Below are 22,683 nucleotides of genomic sequence, written 5' to 3'. Positions count from 1 at the left end.
CAGTTTTGACCCGATAGGGCTGCCATTTGTACAGTACAGCAGGCTGTAGTACTGTGTGTTTTGTTGTGGCTTATCGTCGTCTCTGCAAAAATGTGTAGTTCAGAAGATTAGCCCGTGGCACAGGGCTTAACCGCAGCGAAACTCACTTTCTCTGTGCCCGTGAAGACGCCTCTGGAGCCACCGCTGACGGTCCTATGTGGACCTTCGTGCAGTTTCGGAAACGGCCTGTCGTTATTCGCTCGTCGTGGTTGCCGTGTCTCCTGCCTAGCAATGTGTGTTCGTCTCATTGAAGGCCGAACCCTACGACCGCAGTTTATTTCAGCTGAGTTAAGTGACGTGTGTAGTAGCAGCATCTCCAATCTTCGGGTATCGGCCGTGGTGGAGCAGTGATTGATTACCCCTTGAACTGGGCCTCCCGTGGAATACCGATTTCAGGTAACGTTACTCGACACATGGCCGTAGAACCAGCTGCAGTTATTTATTTGCAAACGTCTTTATAAATACCACTGTGACTACGCTGGGATGTAACCACAACCGCTCCGCTAATTATGCATGGCAACACACGTGAGGTGCAGCGGTGAGCTAAAGTTTGCGCATCGTGGGAGCGGTGGCCAAAACTCCGCTGCACCCGTTGCTTGGGCGCCGCCCGCTGTCGATACCACGCGAAGGCCTTTGGAATCGCGAAAAAAAGAAAGAACTCTACGCTAAAAGGTGTACATACGTATATTCCAGAAAAGAAAAATGCGGCTTTTTGAAAAGGCATGTTGTTACTCTGACAGCGCAGTCTTTTTGACCGTACGGAGATGGGCATATGTTAGTGCAGATGTTAGCATTAGCAATAAAGCGCCTGGTACTGCGAGAAACTTTGTAAAGGTTGCCTAAAGAGATTAGAAAACCCAGGGAGAAGCCTGGAATGGCTAGCCATATCTGACACATCCTGCCGTCCGGGTGTATGGACCATGGGTTGTTTTGCATAGCAATTAGAAGATCTTGTCTGTGTACCTATTTATCTGACTGAAAAGGGAACTCGGGTCTGTTAAATTGTGCGCAAGCTGTTTTCTTCAGGTAAGTACTAAAATCGCCTTATTACTGGTACTCTTTGAGAGTTTTAGTATAGCATTTGCATTCTAAATTTTTGCGGCCTGCTGCATCAACACCGCGACGACAGTTTTAGTAGAACGCTTCGCCGGTTTGCGTTGCGATACTCTAACGCTTACTGCGCCATCTGTTGAATGTATGGCAGAGCATCTCGCAGTAAGTGAACAAGGCGTTTAAACAGCGGAGCGGTTTACGGCTGGCATTTTCTGTCTGTCGCACTAAAAAACCGCAAAGTGTGAGGTAAGGTGATGAGGAGGCGAAAAGCCCACGAGCAGGTGTTGGGAGGGCGCGCCTCAAGAAAAAAAAATGTGGTTAGAAAAGACCCAGGAATCGATTCCGACACCTCTTAACCGTTAAACCAGCAGACTAAGCACTGGGCCACCCCAAAGGCCTGACGGCTACAGGGTTAGCAATAGCGGGTAGCAATGGCATGTGCAGCCAATTGGAAAGAAAAAGAATGCTTCCCGTGGTCGGAATCCAACCTGGGTCCCTCGCATTGTGGCACAGGCGTTTATCCGATTGTGCTGTCATCACATTCCGAGCTGTGGTACGCTTAATCCTTGACAATAGTATGAAGGAATAGAATAGAACAAAATAATGCGCCGTCATTATTGTCACTGCTCCCGTGCAGCACCGAACTGCCCTGCGGAGATACTGTCCACAATGGGTTCGAGAGCGAGCCACGACTCTCACCATGCGTGTACATTTTCATTCACTCCACAATATAGCGATATCTTTAATAGTACAGGTGTTTATTACGCAGAAAACCACGATACAAACCTGCACTCTACTACGCACCTAGCCCCTGGGGCATACACTTGTCAGTGTGTGCCCAGCTCGTTTACGAGGCGGCAGCTAGCGCCCGCGGCTCTCTGTGTCCGCTATACATTTCAAGCCACTGTACTCGACTTTGCGGCATCGGCGCTCCTCCGCTGACCTTAGACGTCGCAAACCGTCACAGCGCGGATGCGTGCAACCCACTAAAGGCGTGGAATATGCCCGGAGACTCGCCGGACAGCTAAATAAACGCAGTGACGCAAATCAAAGCATGCACAAATCGACACGGTGGATGCTGTGACCCACGGTAGTGGGAAACAACGGCCAATTCAAGAAATGGCCAAAAGTGTCCGAAAGGCATTGACGTACCGTGCGATCGTTGCACATCCCAAGGGTGGTCTCCCGGGGAGTGTCCTACGCGCGTCCCCCATCACCTTGTAAAGAGAGGAGGCAGGCACACGAGGATCGCCCTTGCCCACCTAGGAGGAGGGCGTCGCCAGCACCTCCTTGCCCTGATTGGAGGGGCTTGGTTCCCACAGATCGTACACCATTTCCTTTGGGTTCGTAGCGTGGGCGTTGGCTTTGGACTTGGCCGTGGGATATAGCGCGTGCTAAGGTGGTCCACTTTAGGAGATGTGGAAGCTCGCAGATGAAGTGATTGGGGCCTACCAGTTATGGAGAAGTTTCAGCGGCAAGTTCAAAAATAAATGTGAAGTGCAACAGCCAGGGCCCCTATCAAGGGAGAGGGTCCACCAGATCTGCTGCACTTCCAGCCTTGCACCTCTAGTGCAAGCTGGACCAATTTTTGTACAACTACCCAAACCAGTGCTACCAAATGCCTTGGCATTGGTATTGCATAGAAAACATGCATAACATGATACAAATACCATTTTACGTAAGTACACACCGTAATGGAAGCATCAGCGCCCGGTGGATTTTGTTTACTCCCTTGCACATAACACCCTGAACCAAAAGACCCTCTTTGATGCACATTTAACTTCAGTGCAATCAAAAGATGTGTTCTGAACAAATGCAAAATCACAGCATTTAGTGTGATTTCAGAGCACAAAATTAACGGGATGAATTCCCGCTAGCCCGTCATTAGGTTAGCACTCTGTTCTTGGGATTTACAGGGTCAAAAAGAAGCCACTTCACTCTGGAACAGGCCGAGAAGGCTTTCAGACACGCACGGTGTACATAGCCCCTGCAAGATTCAAGTCGCTTGTCAAAAGTAATAATTTGGAAGCACAGTGCACGCTCAGACATACATCGCATTTCATCGTGAAGTGAACTCGTCCACAACACACATTACTCTGGCCGCTGGCCTGGCTGAAGAAGCTTCATTCGGGCAGCCAGCAATTTCATGCACACCATGCAATGCGTATCAAAATACGGGACAAAAACGTTCTACAAGACACAAATTATTGTCTATAGTAATGTTGAGGGCCTGGGCTACGTGCCATCTCATTAACATGGATACACAAACACCCCAGCACATGCACACTATTTTTCCGAAATAGTGTAATTCTACTTGTGGCCGTTTGCAAAACCATTGCTGTGCACTGCACATGCACAATGAGGATGACTTGAAGTAAAAGCTTAGGCTAACTTTTCGCAAAGAGCTGCGGATGCTATGCTAAAATGCTCTATTGTGGGAGTTTTCACCTGTGATTGTGTTTTTTGCTTTCAGAAGACACAACAGCAGCAGGCCTTCCGCTTCATCGATGCCAAAGAGCTGCGTCATGGAAACATGTACAGACACAGTCTCCTGTCAGCGTGTATTCTGCAGCCAAAACACACAGGCATCCATTGCCAATAGAGCAATAGGTACCATGCCTCTTCATTTTAACTGCTAGGTTGTATTCATTGCTGACTATGAATTTCCTTGTCAGGTACGCAGTGCACTCCTGCTGGGCTCATCAGCAGAAGCTCCCAAACAGGCGAAAAATCTCCAGGTTTGAATTTTGCATTTTTTTATTCACATATATACACACTTCAGTTTAGAGCGGTCAATGCGATGGAAGAAATAATTTACATTATAGCGTTCTTTTTGAGTAATGTTTGTGTAATTTGTGTATAACATTGCTATGGTGGCAGTATAAAGCCATGGGGATCTCCTGTGCGTGAGATTTAAAGTATGTCAAGCATGCCAATACTAGAATGTGATATGGGAAAAGGAATGTGTTAATAAGCACCTTATTACTGTGGTGTCAAAGTGTTGTGAGGATGTTGCAGCGGCTGCAGTTGCTATGGAAGTCCAAAAATGATCGTGCTGTTGTCAGCATACATCAGAACATTTTGGTTGCTCTAAATTGGGTTGCAGATACCTATAGTGGTGTCTTTTAGGCTAGGAGAAGTTATTCTATACCTCTTAGTAAATGTAAAAACCTATTACTGCCAGTATAGGACTTTCCGAAAGTGTGCTATTTGCAATGGGCCTTCATCATGCAAGGCTTTTAGGTGGCCATTTCATGTTTGGAAGCATACTCAGAGAAAACATAAAACATTACATTATCTTCTTCATTGTAGACAAATTGACATAAGATATTCTTGCATTTAAAGGTGTTTAACTTGGGCATGTTGCTAGTGTATATCAAGAAACTCGTTTTTGTTTTCGGTGACCTATACACCAACCTAGAAATTGTACCTAGAAATAGAAGCACACCTAGAAATTGTACGATAAGGCACGCATGGTGCCTAGATAGTCTACTGTAAACCAGCCTAACTGTTTAATCCCAGGGCCTATTTCCTCTTATTTGCTACCCTTTCCTTTCAGGGAAAGCTGCACACCTATGATGAGACCGAATATTTTTAACATTTGTGTGTGCAACAAGTGCAATAGTCGCAAGTCACATGTATATTATGCTGACTTCAGAGCAGCTGGCTTTTTTACCTGCCATCTGGAGGTGCCTTTATGGCTTCTGTTACATACCCACCGCTGTGGCTTGATGGCTATGGCGTGCTTCTGACCTCAGGGACGTGGGTTTCATCCTCTCCAGGGGGCCACTTTTCTAAAGAAGGCGAAAAGTGAAAATGCTTGTGTTGAGATATTGGCGAGCGTTAAACATTCCTAGCTGGCGGAAATTAATCCACAGCCCTCCACTACAGCGCACATCATAGCGCTCATGTAGATTTGGCATGTTACACCGCACTATCAGTCAATCATTGAATCACAGGAATGGTATGAGACAGTAATTTGTAGGAAGGTGGTTAGGAGAAGCTGGACTTGAAACTATCAGCCTCAGCTCGCCAGTCTGGTGCAATAGTTGGAAACTTTACGTGTAGAAAACTTTAGAAGAAAACTTCTATAGTAGAAAAATTTACGTGTTCAGTATTTCCAGTGATGTTTTCCGCTAGTGTTTCATCTGTTCGCCACACAAGGTGCACACCATGTTCAGCTTCCACGTTTTTTATACTTGGTCGAGAAGAGCTTGGTTCACAGTCTTTCTTTGCATACAGGCTTTAGGCTGGCTGTCTCACCCATCTGAGATACTTAATCTTTTATGCATAATTTGGCTGCAACTTATGCATCCCCAACCGTCATCGTCGGGACATTCTAATGATAGTGTGTGTATGTTCTGTGTGTACGCAGAAACACATGAACAACAGTGGCAGGGATTTGCAGCGGCTTTTCTGGAAACTGGTGAGTTTTGTTGAGACCCTGTTTTGTTTGTGGGGTATAGGTGTATAAGTTGCAGCATTTTTGTGGCTCTGTATGCCACTAGCAGTATTGAGGTTTGTGCATACTGCACAAGCTTCATGTCACAAAATTAAGAAAATGGGTGATATGTGACTCTGTATCAAGGGTTATTTTTCACTGTACAACCATTTCTTTCCAAAAAAACTCCGTGCCCTGCCACTCTGAAAGGAAGATGACCAGTGAAGCTGGACATAGTCCGAGGGGTGCACTAAAAAAACGTCTGTAATTTGTGATTGAGCATACTTCCTAGCTAATTCGCTGAATGAACCATGCAAGGACTAGTCTTATTCTAGTGAACGAATATGGGGCTCTTCATTTCTCTCTCATGTGGGAGACATTGTACTGTCTGTGTAACACACCCACTGAACCGCTCTACTACGCAAGACAGCAGTTTAATCGCATTGGGCCGTGAGACGTCCACATGTAAATCTCCCACCAGCGCAATGTTAAGGTCATCATTTAGTGCATAAACCCTGGTTGCGTGAGCATGCCCCCCTAACCCCACTCGTATGCGCAAAAAGAGGGGACTGCTGACAGGGGCAAGCTTTGACGCGAAGGACACCAGGGAAAATGTCGCTCTGGAAGCCCTCCACGCTGTACAGAGAAAACGCCAGTAAAAATGTCACACTTGGAGCTCATCAAGAAGGAAGCAAAACACTAGCTCTTGGGTGCAAAAAATTTCTCTCCTGTTGCAATTTATCGGCACACTATATGTGAAAACCGAGACATGCACAACTTTGGTCTAAAATGTCGTGATTTAAAGTAGTACCTACAATGTATTGCTGCATCAATAAAACTTCTATGATTCCTTTAACAATTCTCTGGCAGCGCTAAGTCTAACCTTAGGCAAATTGTGATAAGCACATGTACGTATAGCAGTCACAGTTGTGTGCACTGAAAGGTCATTAAACAGACACTAAAGGCTGAATGCAATTTTGTTTTAACTTAAAGATCATACAATTGGTATCACTCTCAGCTTTTGTTCGATGAGCAAGTACACATTATTTGCAGAGAAATGAGGAACTAAAGCTGGCATTTCTTTCCCGTTTTCCTTTCATTTTTTCGTGGCGTAGCCATTGCGTAACAAAGGAGCTAGGCACCGGTGTGTTCTAGGCGCGCTCATGCTGGCAATGGTAGCTTAAACGTCTGCAAGCCATGGGCAACGTTACCAACGATTCTCTGGCCGAGGGGGCTGGTTTGGACTTTTATGATTTGTGCCCGGCCAAACAAGAAATGCTTTTTGTCGTACTGATGATGCCCAAGGCAACAACACTGCGTCAACCGCTGCCCAAGGTTACACAACTGTGAAGCGATCTGTGAAATGGGTGCACCGTGTCAGCTTTTTCTGGCCCCGATCTAGCAAGCTCCCGTGCACTGGTGCCTTCCCCGCGTGAAAAACAGTGTGTTGTGAAATCTGACCAGTTGCGTTCGTGCTGTCTGCTTCAAGCACTTGAACTCGATAAGCTGGAGATGTCTTGTATGTTCCTTATAGCTCCACGCCCAAGCGTGGAGCTATGCGACGCTTACGATTATCAACAGCGGCTTGTGGTCAGTGGAGGAGCTATGGTAATTACCCGTTTACCTCCCACGAGTGATAAGGTTCGATCCGGGCTTGGGCACACTTTACCCATAGCAACATTCACGAGTGGACAGCAGAAGATTAGAAGCTCATGAGGGTCGCTTAAAAATTTTGTTCTTTTTGCTGCTTCCTGCCGAGGTTATTGCTTGCAGAAGCTCGGGCATTCACCATTGTAGATTATTGACTTTTCTGATTGCGCACCTATGTAGAGCACGTGTTTTCCAAAACTAAACTGAAAACATGATGGCCGAATGTGAAGTGTGAGGGAAGCAGCCTGTTTTGCAATGTGTGCTGAACAAGAGGTCACGGGTTTGATTCCCGGCCACTGCGGCCGCTTTTGTGATGAAGACGAAAAGCAAAAATGCTGGTGTGTACGAGATTTAGGTGCACGTTAAAGATCCCCGGTGGGTAAAATTTAATCCGGGGCCCTCTACTACGGCGCGCCTCAGTGCCTGCGTTGTGTCAGCGCGTTAAACCCCCACAATCAATCAATATTTTGCAATGTATAAAAGCTGTAGTCTTTATAAATAAGAAGAGCTCACGTAAAGTGTTAAAATATTTTACATTTATTTCATATGCCCAACCACCAAGAACCATTTGTCAGGAAAACATTTATAGATGCTTCTCCAGTGAGCTCTAGCCGTGCACATCTTTTGTGACGTCACAAACTATGGTACCCGAAAGCCCATGGGACATCAACACCCGTTTTCATGTTTTGGCATTTTCTGTTTTTATGAACTGGTAGTTGCGAAAATGGTGTATTTAGATTATTAGCACCGTAATCTATCGATACAGGCCAACTCGTGTTTACCCTTTATTGTCCTTGTAATTCCAACTTCAATAATTTGAATTTTTAGAGAATTTGAACTGTGCAATTTGTCCTGGCCAAGCTTGATAGAAGTGTGCATTTGATAAAGCCTTTTGATTCGAACATTGGTGTTTTCTGCCACGGATGATTTGAACCAACTGCCACCACACTGGTGGGTGGGGGCCTGGTACACAGCAAGAGGCTCGCACCTGGTGCCGACACGAGGTGGTGGCCCACTGATAAGATAGAAGAATAGAGAGGTTTGGTAAAAGTGTGCAAAACTTGGTCTTGCAGGTAAAACCCGGAGCTAAATCAAGTAAACCCCAAGTCTCGTCTATAGACTATGTTGATCTGGATGGGAATGCACTGGTGTGGGGTGCACTCAAAAATATAATTTTCTGTGTCAGAAGTGCAGAAATGGTCACTGCCAGTGACAGCAACAGGAGACGGGCAAAGCACCAGTGCGTCCCTCCACTGTGAAGTCATGGCTTTATTATATGCCGACAGTCTCTTCTTCAGTTCTAAAGGCGAGGAAGAGGCCTTCCAACACATTTACTAACAGTGAAAGCTGCTGACTGTCACCTTAAAGGACAAAAGCCAGACTGCAGTGGTGGACTTCTTTTAAAGCATGAGGTTGTTGGCCTGCCCTACTGCTTCCCTACCACAGCTTGCTGCTATTCTTCACTTTTGTTAGTTTGAATCATTAATTTGAACTGAGGTGGCTTCCTCTTGTTGTTCAAATTTTGCCATATTACACTCATTGCCCTTAGCTGCCTCTACATTTTATTTTTTTCAGTTCTGGATGTGGACAATGCCCAAGTTTGTGCCTCGGAGGAATTTCCTGCTTCACGAGATGGTACAGTCCTTGCGGTGGAGTCTGGTCTTCACACTTACTCCTGTGACCCACAGTCAAGCAACACAAGGTGGGTGGCAATGCTTGCAGTACTCTTGCTTGCACAACATCAACACTGTGGATAGCCCTGTCTGCACCAGATCCCCTGAAAGGGTCTGGTGCAGGAAGTCTTGTTGAGTGGCCTACAAATATACATGGAAATGGTACCAGTAGTCTCAGTAATACCGGCAGCTTTAGCAGATGTACCCACACATAATATTAACATGAAAACAGTCTCAACTAAGAGTTTCAAGTGTGTAACCTAAAAGGTTTCATTTGCAGATACTGCGATTCAAGTAAACTCAGTCAACATTGTCAGTAACTCAACAACATTGTCAGTAACTCAGTGACAATGTTGTTTTTTGGGGGGGTGACTAGTAAATAAGATGGCACCCGAAGAAAACACGCATCTTTTCAGGAACTCAGGTGATCATCTGCAGAGCCAGAACCTCGAAAGGTGTGGAAAGAACCTGGGAAGGTACATAAAATGTAGCATCAGTGCTTGCTACCTTAAAACCAGTGCATGGTATTTTTTTGCTATCTACCGTATAATGCGGAATATAGGTCGAGGCGTAATATAGGTCGACCCCCTTACGTTGTAGCCGAAAAATGCAAAAAAAAATAATTGGGTACCAACCATTGTTTTATTGAGACTATAACTTGTTTTGTCTCAGATTACTCATTTAAAACTGTCTGAAGTATCGTCGGACGACTGCTTCTGGCTCGCCGTCGCCCACACAGCAGGTCGTCCTCGGTGCAGTCCAGGGAATTGCTTATGCAGCACTTCTTAAACATTCGCAAGACCATGTCATTGTGAAGCGAGCGCAAAGCATGGGACACTCGTGTGCAGACCGTAGCGACCGCCAGTCTGTGCAGGCGGTCAGCAAACATCTTGGGGTATCCATTCGTAGAGACATCGCGTGACGCTAGCGGACAAAATTTGCCCCTTTGTACAGCAGCACAGGTGCACAGAGCAGCGCCCATGAAGTGAGGTCTTCCGAGTGTTGCATACCGAGAGCTACCCCTTCAGCTAACGCCGCTAGCAGCACTTCTTTTGGTGATACCGAACTGGCGCAAGGCGGACACGTCATTGGCCTTGGAAAACCCCCAACTTTTCTTTTAAATGCTGCTGTGAACTGGCACCAAGTGCCTAAACTCATTTTGAGCAAGAAGAAAATAGCACGCACACATTCGCCGACAGCGAGAGAAGCAACAAAACAAAGATGGCGTCGCATCCGATTGATGGTGGTGGCGATGGTGCCTTTGGAGTTTGGATGGGCTCGATGGGCTGCCCGGTCGCCAGATGACAACTGCCAAATGACTGCAATATAGGTCGAGGGGTGACTTTTAGGCAAATTTTTCTGTAAAAAATCTCGACCTATATTCCGCATTATACGGTACCTTGCTGCCAAGTGCAGCATGTCAGCATTTAGCTAGGTGGGCAACACTATCCTGTGTGAACATGTTTAGATAATCGAATTGGGGAGGTGATTACACACCAAAGCTGAGGAACACAGCATTTTAATTACCATAAAACACGCCAGAAACGCACACAATTCATTATCTTTACTTACTCTCTAAGCATTTTTATGGCCTGTTCTGAGGCTGACGAAGCATAAATGGGCTGAAGGCCAGAATATCTCACTATGCCCTAAAACTGAGCATTGGTGTGTGCCTAGACACTGTGGAATTCGTGGCAATGAAATCGCTGACCAGAACGCTGCTGTTGCCGCACGTCACACATCACTGTGATTTGGATCTCCTGCACAAGGACTTAAAGCCACTCCTATGAAGGAGACAGAAGGGATGCTGGCAGGTTAAATGTGGGACATGCAACTGGACAAGAAACTGCACACTATACAACCACATACAGATAGATACGTAACAGACAAGCAAAACAGTCTTTGGGGTGGCCTTGTGCAGGTTACGGATAGACCGCACGCATGCAACTCACTGCCACCTGGTCACTGGTTTTTCAAGGCCCCTGTGTAGCAATTTGTCTGGCAATTTCAGGATTCTCTTTAAAGGGACACTGGAGTGTATTTCTCAAACTTGTGTTTGCATTGCATAGATGGTCTCAAGTAAATGTACTGTTCATTGTTTATCTGGCCGCAAAAGCAGTATTTAATGAAAAAGCCTGACAAGAAAAAGTACCATGCTACATGTGCAGCTGCCACAACAACTTTAGCAAGGTAGCAAAATGATGAGAACGCTTCGTGCAGTATAATTGGATGATGTTCAAGCTTCAGAGGTCATGCATACACGCTGGTGTATCTGCCAGTTTTTTTCTAGGAAAAACAAGCATGTGTCTGGAATGTAGTTGTTTTCTGAATCAGCGGTTTCGGCTCCCTGCATCACATGCTTGGCATTAGATGTTACCATTAAAGGGACCCTGCAACACTCTTCGTGCAGTCCAAGTAAACCTGCGTGATGTTTAGATTAGACCTCCAGGAACACCCGAGCCAAATATTACATGTGCACGTGAAGCGGTAAGCACGCAAATTGCCGTGAAAGACGTGGAAAAACCAACCGCTCTCTCTTCAATTCTCCTCATTATGCACCCCTGCCATGCCCTCTGCGACGTCAATCGGGCCATGGCTGTCCTGGCTGTCCTGTTGGCTGTCGCGGGTCAACTTCGCGGCTAAATTCTGGCATTTCCTGTGACGATCAGCCGTCATCAGCGCTGTGTATGAACCTCTTCTATGTCTGAACCTGTCCGCATGCTTTTGGTGTTTCTTTTGCTTTGAGTGTGCGCGGAGTTTGAGTGATGAATTAAATATTCCACTTTCAACGAGCCTACTCGACAACAAACGTTTATTGCTCCAAAAGCGCCCTACCAGCCTGAGCGCTTGCTTGCAAGCAGGCCACCACGCCTGCTTTTTTGTGGCACCAGACCGGAAATAGACCCGTCCACGTTGCGGGGAAAAGGATGAAACTCCCCAGCCTGTGACATATCGAAGGCCGCCGAACAGAACGCCGCGCGCCGCCCCCCTCTCCGGGAGAGAGCGCGCAGCTTTTGTCGCGTTGTCCGCGGTTGAGTTGAGAGGGAACATTTATGCGCGATTTTCCATTGCGTGTAGTTTCGGAGATAGTTAACGGATTTTCTCGTAATTCTTGCGGGAAGAGATTGCTGGGACAATAGACTTTACCCCAAAATACATTCCTAGCAGTCGATGGTAAGTGGTGTTGCAGGGTTCCCTTTAATTGCGCATTCTCAATATTTGAGGCATGGGCATACCACACTTCTGCCGTGTTGCCAGCTGCAGAATGGGCTGTATAAGCCTGTCAGGACAGCTTAGTATCGTACTGTTCACTGGCCGAGTTTTACGTTGTTGCTGAACGCCCTCCGCATTGTTGGAGACCATCAACTGTGAGGCGTTTCGCTGCCACCTTTGGAGCTCACCTGGCTCGTTCTTGTATTGTAAATGGCGTGTTTGCACCAGGGTAATGGTCGGCCTATTTTACACGGTGTCCGCAAGCTGTCGGTGCTTATTTCAATACCATGCCATCGAGAGCTAGCCGGTGCGTCGGTGTCTGTTTGCATAAAGTATATCATTTGTGGAGAAAAATTGAAAAATATCAACTGCAAAAAAAGAAAAATGATCCTGTCTGCGATGCGGGCCTGCACAATGAGACGTGCGGCACCCAATGCTTTAAACCACTCACACTCATTGTGATGGCTGTTGTCGAAATGCTACGTATATAAATCTGATGACTAACCCTACATGTCAAAAAGGCAGTTTATTTGTTGAATTGCAGCATTCTGAACGGCCTAGCTGAGTATTTCTAAAGTAAATTTTGTACAGTAACCTTTCCCATATCCCCACGGATAGCTTGTCACTAGTGACTGCATTCTTAGGCAGGAAAAGCAATTACAAATGTGTTATCATGCTGCTGACCAGTCTGCTGGTTTGTTTTGCAGAAGACATGCTTTTGTCTGTTAGCGAAGATAAACAAGTATCGTAATGCCAATCTATGTTGCATATGTGCTAGTGCGGAGCTATTTGCTTTCATGGACTTGATTAAATGGGCCATAAAGACAACACACAACTTCACTCAATTTGAAAGAACTAGCCTTTGGTAACTCACTGAGCTCAATTCCAGCTGCAAAAGAGGTTCTTTAACAGAAAAACAACTTTTGAAAAACTTGTTTTACACGGGGGTGGTATATATGGGCAGTATTGATGTGAATGGGCCAGCCACACAGTTTTCAATGTGTTAACTCTACGTTATCACAAGTGATATGCTCGAAACAACTAGAGGTCGTACGGCAATCGCCCAGTAACGTTTCTTGACGGTGGTTTAGGTGGGCGGCTGCCAATCACACAAACGAGGTTGTGTGGCATCATAGAGGAATTGCTGACAGTGTCGAGGGAGTCTCCACTGGTCCTCTTTTCCCTAGTATCCCGGCTATTTTTTCAAGTTTGCGATAAGATTGGTGTCATTGTTTGGGGACAAAAGACACTCTTTATTGAACCAAACTTGTATTTTGCCTTCGTGACCCCTTTATGCCTAATTCATGCTGCAAACTAGCAGAATGAAGCCACATTCTTCAAGGCGCAAATCTTGTCGGGGCTCACTTTTTACTTTGTGATCAACGTCTGACGGCCCACCACCAGTCTGGCAAACCACGCAGTCGACACAGTCAAACCATTCGGGAATTGTTCGCATCATAAGAATTGTCACCGGAAATCGGCAAGAAGGATGAAGAAAATAAATTTCATAAACGCACCCAGAGTGGTTGAAACATGTCCCATGGAGAGAGAGAGAGAGAGAAATAACTTTTATTCACATAAAGAATTAGGGTGCAGTGGGCACAACCGACTTCAGCCACTTGAGTCATGAGCTCCTTCTGGAGCTGGGGGCCCGAGCTGCCCAACGCCTTTACCACTGGTCAGGGGAATTGATGGTAGGGAATGGGTCCTCATTTGGCATTGCACCATGTCTCTTTCACCGCAGCGGGGGCAGAGTGAGGATGAGTAGAAAAGTACGGCTCTGCAGGGTGGAGATTCCGTTTGGAGTTAGTGCCAGAGGCGTTTCTCCTCCAGAGAGGGGGCTGAGTGAGCGGGAGAAGCTTACGGCGGGAGAGGCAGTAATGCTGTGTGACCTCTCTGATGGTGAGGAGACTGTCCCTGGTCAATCTGGCTCTATGGAGGGAAGAGTCCATATCGTACGCTCGGGTGACAAGTGCTAGGGCTGCCATGTGTGCCATCTCTATCCCTCCAATGCACATGTGAGCAGGGAACCATTGGGGTTAGACTGTGCCGGATGGCGAATTTAGACAGAGAATTTTGTGTGCCAGGGCAGAAATGAGCCCTTTGGCAAAGTTTTGTAGGCGGTTTTCGAATCGACAATACAATTTCAGGGGTGGGCCTTTGGGTTAATGCCAGTGCGATTGCCGCCTCTTCCGCGACATGTGGGTGACGGGGGTGAAGGGTGAGGGTGGAAAGAGGAGGTGATGTGGAGGGAATTACATCAATGGTGAATGCATCTTTATGCCGATATGGCATCGACATAGAGGGTCTCTACTAGGGTCTCTGCATAAAGGATCTGATTATGTTTACACATCATTTCAATATCAGTTTAAGTGCGTTTTAGGCATCGATCAAAGTATAAATGTTTACAGATTTTTTCATATCACACGTGATCACAACCTTGCTCTATTTAACAGCCACGCATTTTAATTTATATTGCTTATTCTTACTAACTTCAGTACTTACCTTGATACCACTTTTATTTAATAATTTTTGCCACTGTATGCCTTGATTAAACTTGTGCCATTAACACCCATAATTATCATTGTCGTCGCTTGGCCCATCACTAATGTATTTTTTTTTCTGGCTATCTCGATTAGGTTTAGCACTGGCCAAACCAAGCTTACAGACTGAAGAGAGTAACTGTTCCTGATTGACATAGTCGCTCTAAATGTTTAAGCAAAGCACCGAACACATTGTGCCCGACTAGTGGCAGCTCATGCTATGCAGGCTTGCAGAAATGCTCGTGCTTCACCACAAGTTGACAACTGTGTTGTCATGATTTCAGTCTCATTCACATCTTTCAATGCGTAATTTGCATCAAAGCCATGCCAAGTGAAGGGCGATTTATTTTGTGTGGTTGTGTTTATGAGAAGAGCAGACCCTCCTGGTATAACCCATGACAAATGGGTTGATGTTTTAATGCCCAGGTTTTAATGGTAGCAGCATGAGCAGCCAAGGTCTGAAATCGATGACAACACGTTTGACACATTTTTCCTAATAGAAGCATGCTGGGAAGTACAACACAAAGGGAACAAAAAAATAATTGAATATTCGTCAGTGCATCTTAATCTATGAGCTTCTTGTCTTTCTACCTTGTGAACCTGAGGCTTCATGAATAGCACATAAGTCGCTTCAAGTAGAAAAGTCTGCAACATTGCATTTCTTGCCCATGCTTTGTAACCCGCTAAAACCATGCGTTGCACTCTGAATTGTGGTCGTTTACTCCCTTTAGCAGCGGCTGCATACCGCTCCTTTTGTTGCTTACCAGTGTCAGTATTTTGTCAATGTCATTTTTATTCCCCCTTTTCTGTTGTGCTGCACTGGCTGCAAAATCCATTTTACAAATATTACAATGCATTCAAGCAGTAAAGGGAGTCACAAGTCCCAGTGAAACAGCATGTGCCTGGTCCATCGTCAAAGCAGGTGACGAGCTAACTTGGTGTCTCTTAACACTGGCCACATGGTGAAGGCAGTGCAATAATGACCACACATGCTTGCATTACCTGTTGTGTGTCCCGGGGGATGTGGTAATGGTGAAAATTTTTGCGTACATGAATGGTTCATATTTCACACAGTAAGGACTATAATGTGGTCGTGGGCTACGGTACACTTAAAGGGACACTGAAGTGATTTGTAAACATTGTGGGATTACTAGTGCAAATTGCAGTTCGGAGTCTATAGGCCATGTTTCGACCACTCTGAGTGTGTTTACGCGAATTTATTTAGTAGAAAAATCAATTCGAAAATGCGGTCCTCTCCGCATCCTCGCCCATTTTCTATGGCGTTTTCATCTGACGCCAGGAGGAAATGACTTGGCTTGACTGCACTACTGCACGGCTCACCGACCTTCCGACAGAGTCAGTTGGCTCAGCGTTTAGCCCAGCGGCCGCCGACGGGTCGTCGCAATTCATTCGCTCAGTTGAAACTAAGCCACGACATGTTTGTGAATGGAAGAATGTGCCTTTATTTACTTTGTTAGTTTGTACACTGTATCAAGCTCCAAGTCAAGGTCGCTCCACACAAGCGCTGAACTAGTGCACATGCAACGCTTCGCTGACTACCCGCCGCGGTGGCTCAGTGGCTAAGGCGTTACGCTACTGAGCACAAGGTCGCGGGTTCGATTCCCGACCGCGGCGGCCGCTTTTCTGATGGAGGCGAAAAGCAAAAACGCCCGTGTGTACGAGATTTCGGCGCACGATAAAGATCCCCAGGTGGTCAAAATTAATCCGGAGCCCTCCACTACGGCGCGCCTCATCGTCCGCGTTGCGTCGGCGCATTAAACCCTACAGTTAATCAAGCTTCGCTGACTGGTACGCTGGTAGGAAAACTTAAGGCCACTTGAAGGTGGGAGAAGAGTCAGCGAAGTCAATGGGTACTAAGGAAATAAAATCAACTGAAACTTTTACCGTACAGCATAAAACTACGGAGCAGGAGGCACTTTTTTGTGCTAGGTGAACAAGCACAGTGGTCACCCACACGACCACATATCTGCGAACACTTTTCCGTCTAGGAAATGCAATTGCTAGACGTGAGGTATTGTGGAACTTTCGGAGACGCTTACTGGACGAGCGCTATACAACAAATAGTCACCTAAGCTGCTTAAAATGCTAAAACTAAATAAAAGTGCAAACTGGTTATACTGTACAGGGGTGAGACAGCTGCGCATATTGCGCCTTTTTGATACAATTCCATTTTCCTGCGCCAAGCTGCTCCAAAAGCATGAAAATTGCGAAAATTGTGCCAAACTGCTCCAAAAAATCCTGAAATGCACGGATTTCCGGTGGGGACGAAAGCTTCCCGCGTCCCAGTGACTGCTTTTATTGGCGGTCATTTGCAAACACAGAAATGGCAAAAATAGAAAGACTGAAGAAATGAAGCAAACGATAGCTTCTAAAACACGATTGGCTTTCTGTCCGGGTTCGCTGAAACGGCCTTCCCGATTAGGCATCGCTGTGGCTGCAAACATGGCCGCCGCCTGATCTGCCTGCTACTGCCTACTTCACGCTCACTGCGCATCGCCGATATTTTCCCTGGTTTATTTTACGCTATCAGCTGGGTTCCCGTCTATTTATTCTATCAATTGTGGCTCTGAACAGTGACGTTAACGCGGGGATATGGTTTGAGATTGGTGCGAGATTACGAGAAGTTGCGCGGCTCGTAAAAAAAGTTTTGAAATGTGGGGTTTACGACTTCGGTGTCCTTGAGTGCGAAACGCAGTGCGTGCGTCTATAATCGGGTTCGTGAATTGAACTCTTTGGCTCGTTGTGGTGTTATAAAATGCTGAGGTGTTGCTATGCTTCGAAGCGCGATCGCGAGCCTCGGCCCGGGAGGGAACGGTCGGCACGAAAGTTGCGGGCTGCGCTGCGGCGCCGCGACCTGTCCAGGCAGCGCCCAATAGCTGCAGGACTGCATGGTTGCCATAGCACGCGACTAATAACACTTGATGTATGCGAAGTGAAATTTAATGCCCAAAACTAGGTGGGTAAACAGTAACGCTCCTCAAATGATCACCGGGTGGACGTGCGCCCCACGGACTGCAACGGGTAGGCTGGTTGGGCTATACGACCGTTAGCTCGAAGTTGCTGAACTGTTGCCGTGACTACACTCGTTCGTACAACGCAGCCTGGGATTACAAAAATAATAATTTTAGCATAGAAACGGTAAAAAAACAAGCCACAATTGCAGAACTCTTAAATTTGATAATGTTAACGGCAGTTTTGTCAGTGTTGCGTACAGCCACAACACAATCTCACCAGTTAGGAAAAAGGTAGTGAAGCTCGAACTTTGTGATACTCTTTAAAAATTATTTCGCGTAAGGCTGTTTCAGTGTTCTGTGTATTCAAAACTGATTGGAATGTGTACTTGACCCTTCAAATTGCTGAAATTGTGATTTTTTAAGCTCACAAGACGATGTATTAAATGTCCCTACCTGCTCCAAATCAAGCTGCTTCTGCTCCAAAATCGAAATTTTGCTGCTCCGAAAACTGCTTCCAAATCTCTTTGGGCTGTCTCACCCCTGTATTCATTATATACCTCATATTTCCAATACCGGCAGCACTGGCCCGTGGCCGAGTGGTCTGGCGCTCTAGGTATGTTATTTTGCACGTCGCAAGTTCGAATCCCCGAGGGTACATTATGTTTTATTAAGTTGATTATTTCGTTTTGTGCCGATGTTTTCTACACTGAGTTCACCGTTTTTGGGCCCTAACGTTCACTTCTCCATGAGCGAGTTCGCGGAACGTGCAGACTGACACTGATGCGCTAGCGAGTTCTCGTTAGCGTGCTGTTGCCATAAGCACCGACTGCTTGTGTGCAGTATTTCCGTGACCGGCAGCGCTGGCCCGTGGCCGAGTGAACTCTAGGTATGTTGTTTTCAAGTCTCAAGTTCGAATCCCCGAAGGTACTTTCTTTTGTTTTTGTAAGTTGATTTTTTCACTTTTGGCCGATGTTTTCCATATTGAGTTCACCATTTTTGGGCCGTAACGTTCACTCCTCCACAAGCGAGTTCATGGAACACGCAGATTGACACTGATGCGCTTGCGAGTTCTTGTTGGCGTTTTGTTGCCATAAGCACCGACTGCTTGCGGGCAGTGGGCACAGGCCAGAATCAGCAGACCGTTGGCCTGGTGCGAACATGCTTTTTATGATACAGGCATGAGTGAGCCAAGCTCCAAATATGGGGGAAAAGCACATTGCCTTTGAGCATCTGCGGTGACGCAGAGGGCCTTCATCCACTGCGTCCTCTGCTAGTGATTGCGATGATTCCAAGCCATCCTGGCAGGCTTATCTTAGGCATTTTACAGCCGACAACATGGCAGAAGCGCAGTGTGGCGATTATTGAGATATGGAGAATGCCCATCCAACGATAACTTCGGATGTCAAGCATGTTGTTTTACCGAACTGAAACTTGTTTGAATGCTAATCTTTGACATCGTCCAGTCATGGTGCACCTCCTCCCGACGTCAGAGCCTTTAGTTGGTGCGGCCGCCGCAGACCGCGCATGGTCGTTTTTCTTCTTTCGGGCTTTATAAATAATTGCCGACTTATCAACTGGATAAACGATGAAAAGTGTGTTCGTTTGAGCCAGTCTACGCAGTGCGAGCAAATAGGGGAGCTTGATGAATTCACTTCAGTGTCCCTTTAAGGTAATTTTTGTTCCCATGCAGGTTCTTGCTATGTTTTGTCTTTAAAATGCCTCAGTTTGGGGAAACTCACTCAGAAATTTGCAAATTGCTGTAGCTAATGTTTTTGTGCTGGCATATTTGCGTTTGCCACTTATTGTATGAGCAGTTGAGGGGATTACTTAATTGCATTCTTTAGGCATTCTGTATGACAACCTAATTGAGTTTACATTTGTTTTTCTAAGATTTTAAGCTTAGACATTCAATTTGCATTGTGATTTATGAATGTGCAATCTTCTGCAAAGCTTTTGTTTACACCATAATTAATCAATGAATTTTGAATAAAATGCCAATGACATGCATGAAAACTACATTTTTCAGACACCATGGTTATTTTGTTGTGTGTACATTGATTTATTGGCCAGAAAACTAATTGTTATGTCAAGGAGTTGGCCTTTAGCTTGCTTCTTTATTTTGATGCCATTTTTAATTTTGTGCCTCATTCTACCCATTTGGCATTTTTCCAGGGATAGTGGGACGGTCCAGTTTGGATGGAAGCTTTGTTCCTGCCTACCTGGCCAACAATGCAGCCATTTGTCTGCTCATAAGAAAGTGTGTGCCAGTAAGAAGTCCTACATCTGCGCTGTTTGCAATCAAGTCTTCCGCAAAAGGTGGAACCTGGACACCCACATGAGAGTTCATACTGGCGAGAGGCGCTACATGTGCAGCGTCTGTTCTAAAAGCTTTACTCAAAGCACCCACCTGGTTATTCATGAAAGAGTGCACTCTGGCGAGAGGCCCTACATCTGTAGCATCTGTCAGAAGAGCTTTACTCAAAGACACCACCTGGTTACTCACGAGAGAATGCACTCTAAAGAACGGCCTTATGTGTGTACCACCTGCCACAAGAGCTTTACTCAAAGATGCCACATGGTTAAACATGAAAGACTGCACTCTGGTGAGAGACCCTATGTGTGTACCATCTGTCAGAAGAGCTATAGTCAAAGAGGTGACCTGGTGGCTCACGAAAGGTGGCACTCTCGAGAGAAGCCCCACACATGTAGCATCTGTGAGAAGAGCTTTATTCAAAAAAGTGACCTGGTTATTCATGAAAGGACACACTCTGGTGAGAGGCCCTATGTGTGTAATGTATGCCAGAAGAGCTTTAAGCAAAAAGCCCACCTAGTTAAACACGAAAGGTTGCACTCCGGAGAGAGGCCTTACGTGTGCAACATCTGTCAAAAGAGCTACACTCAAAAAGGCGACCTGGTTAACCATGAAAGATTGCACTCTGGTGAGAGGCCCTTCGTGTGTAGCTTTTGTCACAAGAGCTTTACTCAAAGAGTCAATTTGGTTCGGCATGAAAAAATTCACTCTGCTGAGAAACTAAGTGCGTAACGTGCAAGAGCTCTACTGAAAACCTACTTGGTTGATCACAAAAACTCTAACAAGGCCCTACCTGTGTAGGAGCAGTCAAGAGAACTCCACTTGCAGTTGTACCTGGTTAATCATGAATGACTGCACTCTGGCAACAAGACATTGTGTGCAACTATTTTGAGAACACCTTTTTGTAAAGGCAATTTGTCTATTCAGGGAAAACTATTTTTGTGGTGAAAACTGCAAGTCGAGCATTTTCCAACAAAGCCATTTCTGTTTGAAGCTTTGTCACCAGCAATTATACCGGTTAAAAGCCAGAAGTTTACCCTATATATCAACAAGGATTTTTCCGAGAAGCAGGCTTTAATATATTATACAAAATTCCTCTCTAGCCAAAGGTGCTTTGTTTTGCAACAGGTGTCATTTAAATTTGCAGCTTTTTAGGTGTAAAATCTCATTGAAAAATGGGCTGTACATTTGCATTGTCTGTAAAAGAATCCTTGCTTACAAATGTTCACTTCTCAGAAGCAATATCGCCTTTCAGCAGGGAGCCTTGCTTTTATTGTGTTAGAAAACTTTTGCCCATAAAGTAACTTTGCCGAGTCAGAAAAGATGATTATCCACTGATAAGAAGCATGGCATGTAGATCGCAAACTTCATACTGGCATAATCCCAGTTTGCTCTACATTTTGCACAAGCTTTGCTGCAAAGCATACCTTCATACTTAAAATTGAGCGATCACTAGAGGTCTTATGTCTGGAGTAATTCTCAGAACGGTATCACCCAGAATCTTCACAGATCTATAATGAGAGACTGCGGCCCACTGTATCGGCATCATTGGTTAGATGTGCACGGCTACTAAAGGTGTGGCCAAGTGCACAAGATTAGACTTGTGAAATTCCCTCTGTAAGCAGAACCTCTAAAAACAGAAAAAAAATCGATTGTTATTTGTGAAAGGGTTGACAATGGTGATAAAGCTGCTTGGAGAACCTCTCTGAAGGGGCTTATGAATGAAAACCAGGTTTGACAAATTGTTTGCCGGTGAAAAGTTGAATGTCTGAAATTGAAAAGGAGCAGTGCCCAAAACACATTTTTCATACGCATAAAATGCAGGTGTCATCTCTTTTTTGTTTAGTCCCGAGGGTGCACTTTTAATTGTCACAACTAGGCATGGGCAAATACTGATTTTAGCCTTCAGAGCCCTGTAATATTTGGTTTGAATAATTTAAAGGGAGGTATTTTAATAGTTAAAACAAGATCCACTGCTGCCAAGTGGTCCCTTATCTTCATTGCAACAAATGTAACAGTTCAAACCCATCGTGAACAAATGCTGTTTTAGCACAAGTTTGGGTCACGACAATCAATTTGCATTTGATGAATGAGCAGTACTTGAAGGCAGAGTTGTTTAGCAAGGGCCCTGACATAGGCTCCAATGCACAGCATGAATGTCATCACCAAAATCTGCCACCACTCACTTGCCTGCAACCATGAAGGCAAACACAAGTGTAGTGAGCAAATATGTAGCAGAAAATGTTTGTACAATATTTTTTTTGTTCTTTAATCCACCAAGCGTTAGCAGTTATCTTTCTATCATTGGGCTGATATGCATTAGCAAAACATTGGCTTTGGGACTGTCAAATTAAACTAGAGCTCCCCTCACACCCATTTTTGCAGCGGTAGTGTATGTCATGCTTCACAAAGGTGGGCAGGCAGCCTTGGTGTTTTTTTACTCTGCTTACACGGGATGGGAATTGAAATGTGTTGCTGTAATAAATGCAATCCTTATGTCGGTCATAAGAATTGTTTTTTTCCTACGCTACTGACATATTCTTTTTGGCAATACGACTTCCCTTAGGATCTCTTGTGAAGCCTGCCTAAGACGCCCATGCCTTGCAGTTCGCTGTCGGATTTTAAAAATGGCTGCCAGATGCGCCAAGTCCTGAACCCGTTGTAAATTACATTCCTCTTTTTGGCACAGTGTAACTTGACCTTTAAACTGCAACAGTGCTCTTTCGACAGATTATAAAATAGGGCTGTGCACAGGAAACTCCAGCCATACCAAGATGCCAGGTAA

The 22,683-nt window shown here is 45.5% G+C and overlaps 1 protein-coding gene across 2 annotated transcripts; it reads left to right on the top strand.

The window, feature by feature from the left end:
* LOC144158590 (uncharacterized) lies at window positions 1–22,394 on the top strand. 2 transcript variants are annotated; one of them, XM_077689592.1, is made up of 6 exons: window positions 1–435; window positions 3,566–3,702; window positions 3,768–3,830; window positions 5,468–5,518; window positions 8,759–8,885; window positions 18,428–18,488. In XM_077689592.1, exons 2-6 carry the CDS (start codon window positions 3,600–3,602, stop codon window positions 18,471–18,473), a joined length of 390 nt encoding a protein of 129 aa, XP_077545718.1. In that variant the 5' UTR covers window positions 1–435; window positions 3,566–3,599; the 3' UTR covers window positions 18,474–18,488. The 2 variants fall into 2 exon arrangements, with proteins under 2 accessions (XP_077545718.1, XP_077545717.1); XM_077689591.1 differs by lacking the exon at window positions 18,428–18,488 and adding an exon at window positions 19,760–22,394 and having other exon boundaries at window positions 3–435.
* Window positions 22,395–22,683: the final 289 nt, after the last annotated feature.

Source organism: Haemaphysalis longicornis, unplaced genomic scaffold, assembly GCF_048455015.1.
Source record: "Haemaphysalis longicornis isolate Haplotype H1 unplaced genomic scaffold, Haemaphysalis longicornis Haplotype H1 scaffold_10, whole genome shotgun sequence".
Lineage (NCBI taxonomy): Eukaryota > Metazoa > Arthropoda > Arachnida > Ixodida > Ixodidae > Haemaphysalis > Haemaphysalis longicornis.
This window is presented reverse-complemented; position numbering and strand designations above follow the sequence as displayed.

Coding starts and splice junctions, on each gene's coding strand:
- LOC144158590 (XM_077689591.1), top strand. CDS start 3,600: ATGCCAAAGAGCTGCGTCATGGAAACATGTACAGACACAGTCTCCTGT. Junction 3,703..3,767: donor CATTGCCAATAGAGCAATAG/GTACCATGCCTC, acceptor TTTCCTTGTCAG/GTACGCAGTGCACTCCTGCT. Junction 8,886..19,759: donor CCACAGTCAAGCAACACAAG/GTGGGTGGCAAT, acceptor GCATTTTTCCAG/GGATAGTGGGACGGTCCAGT.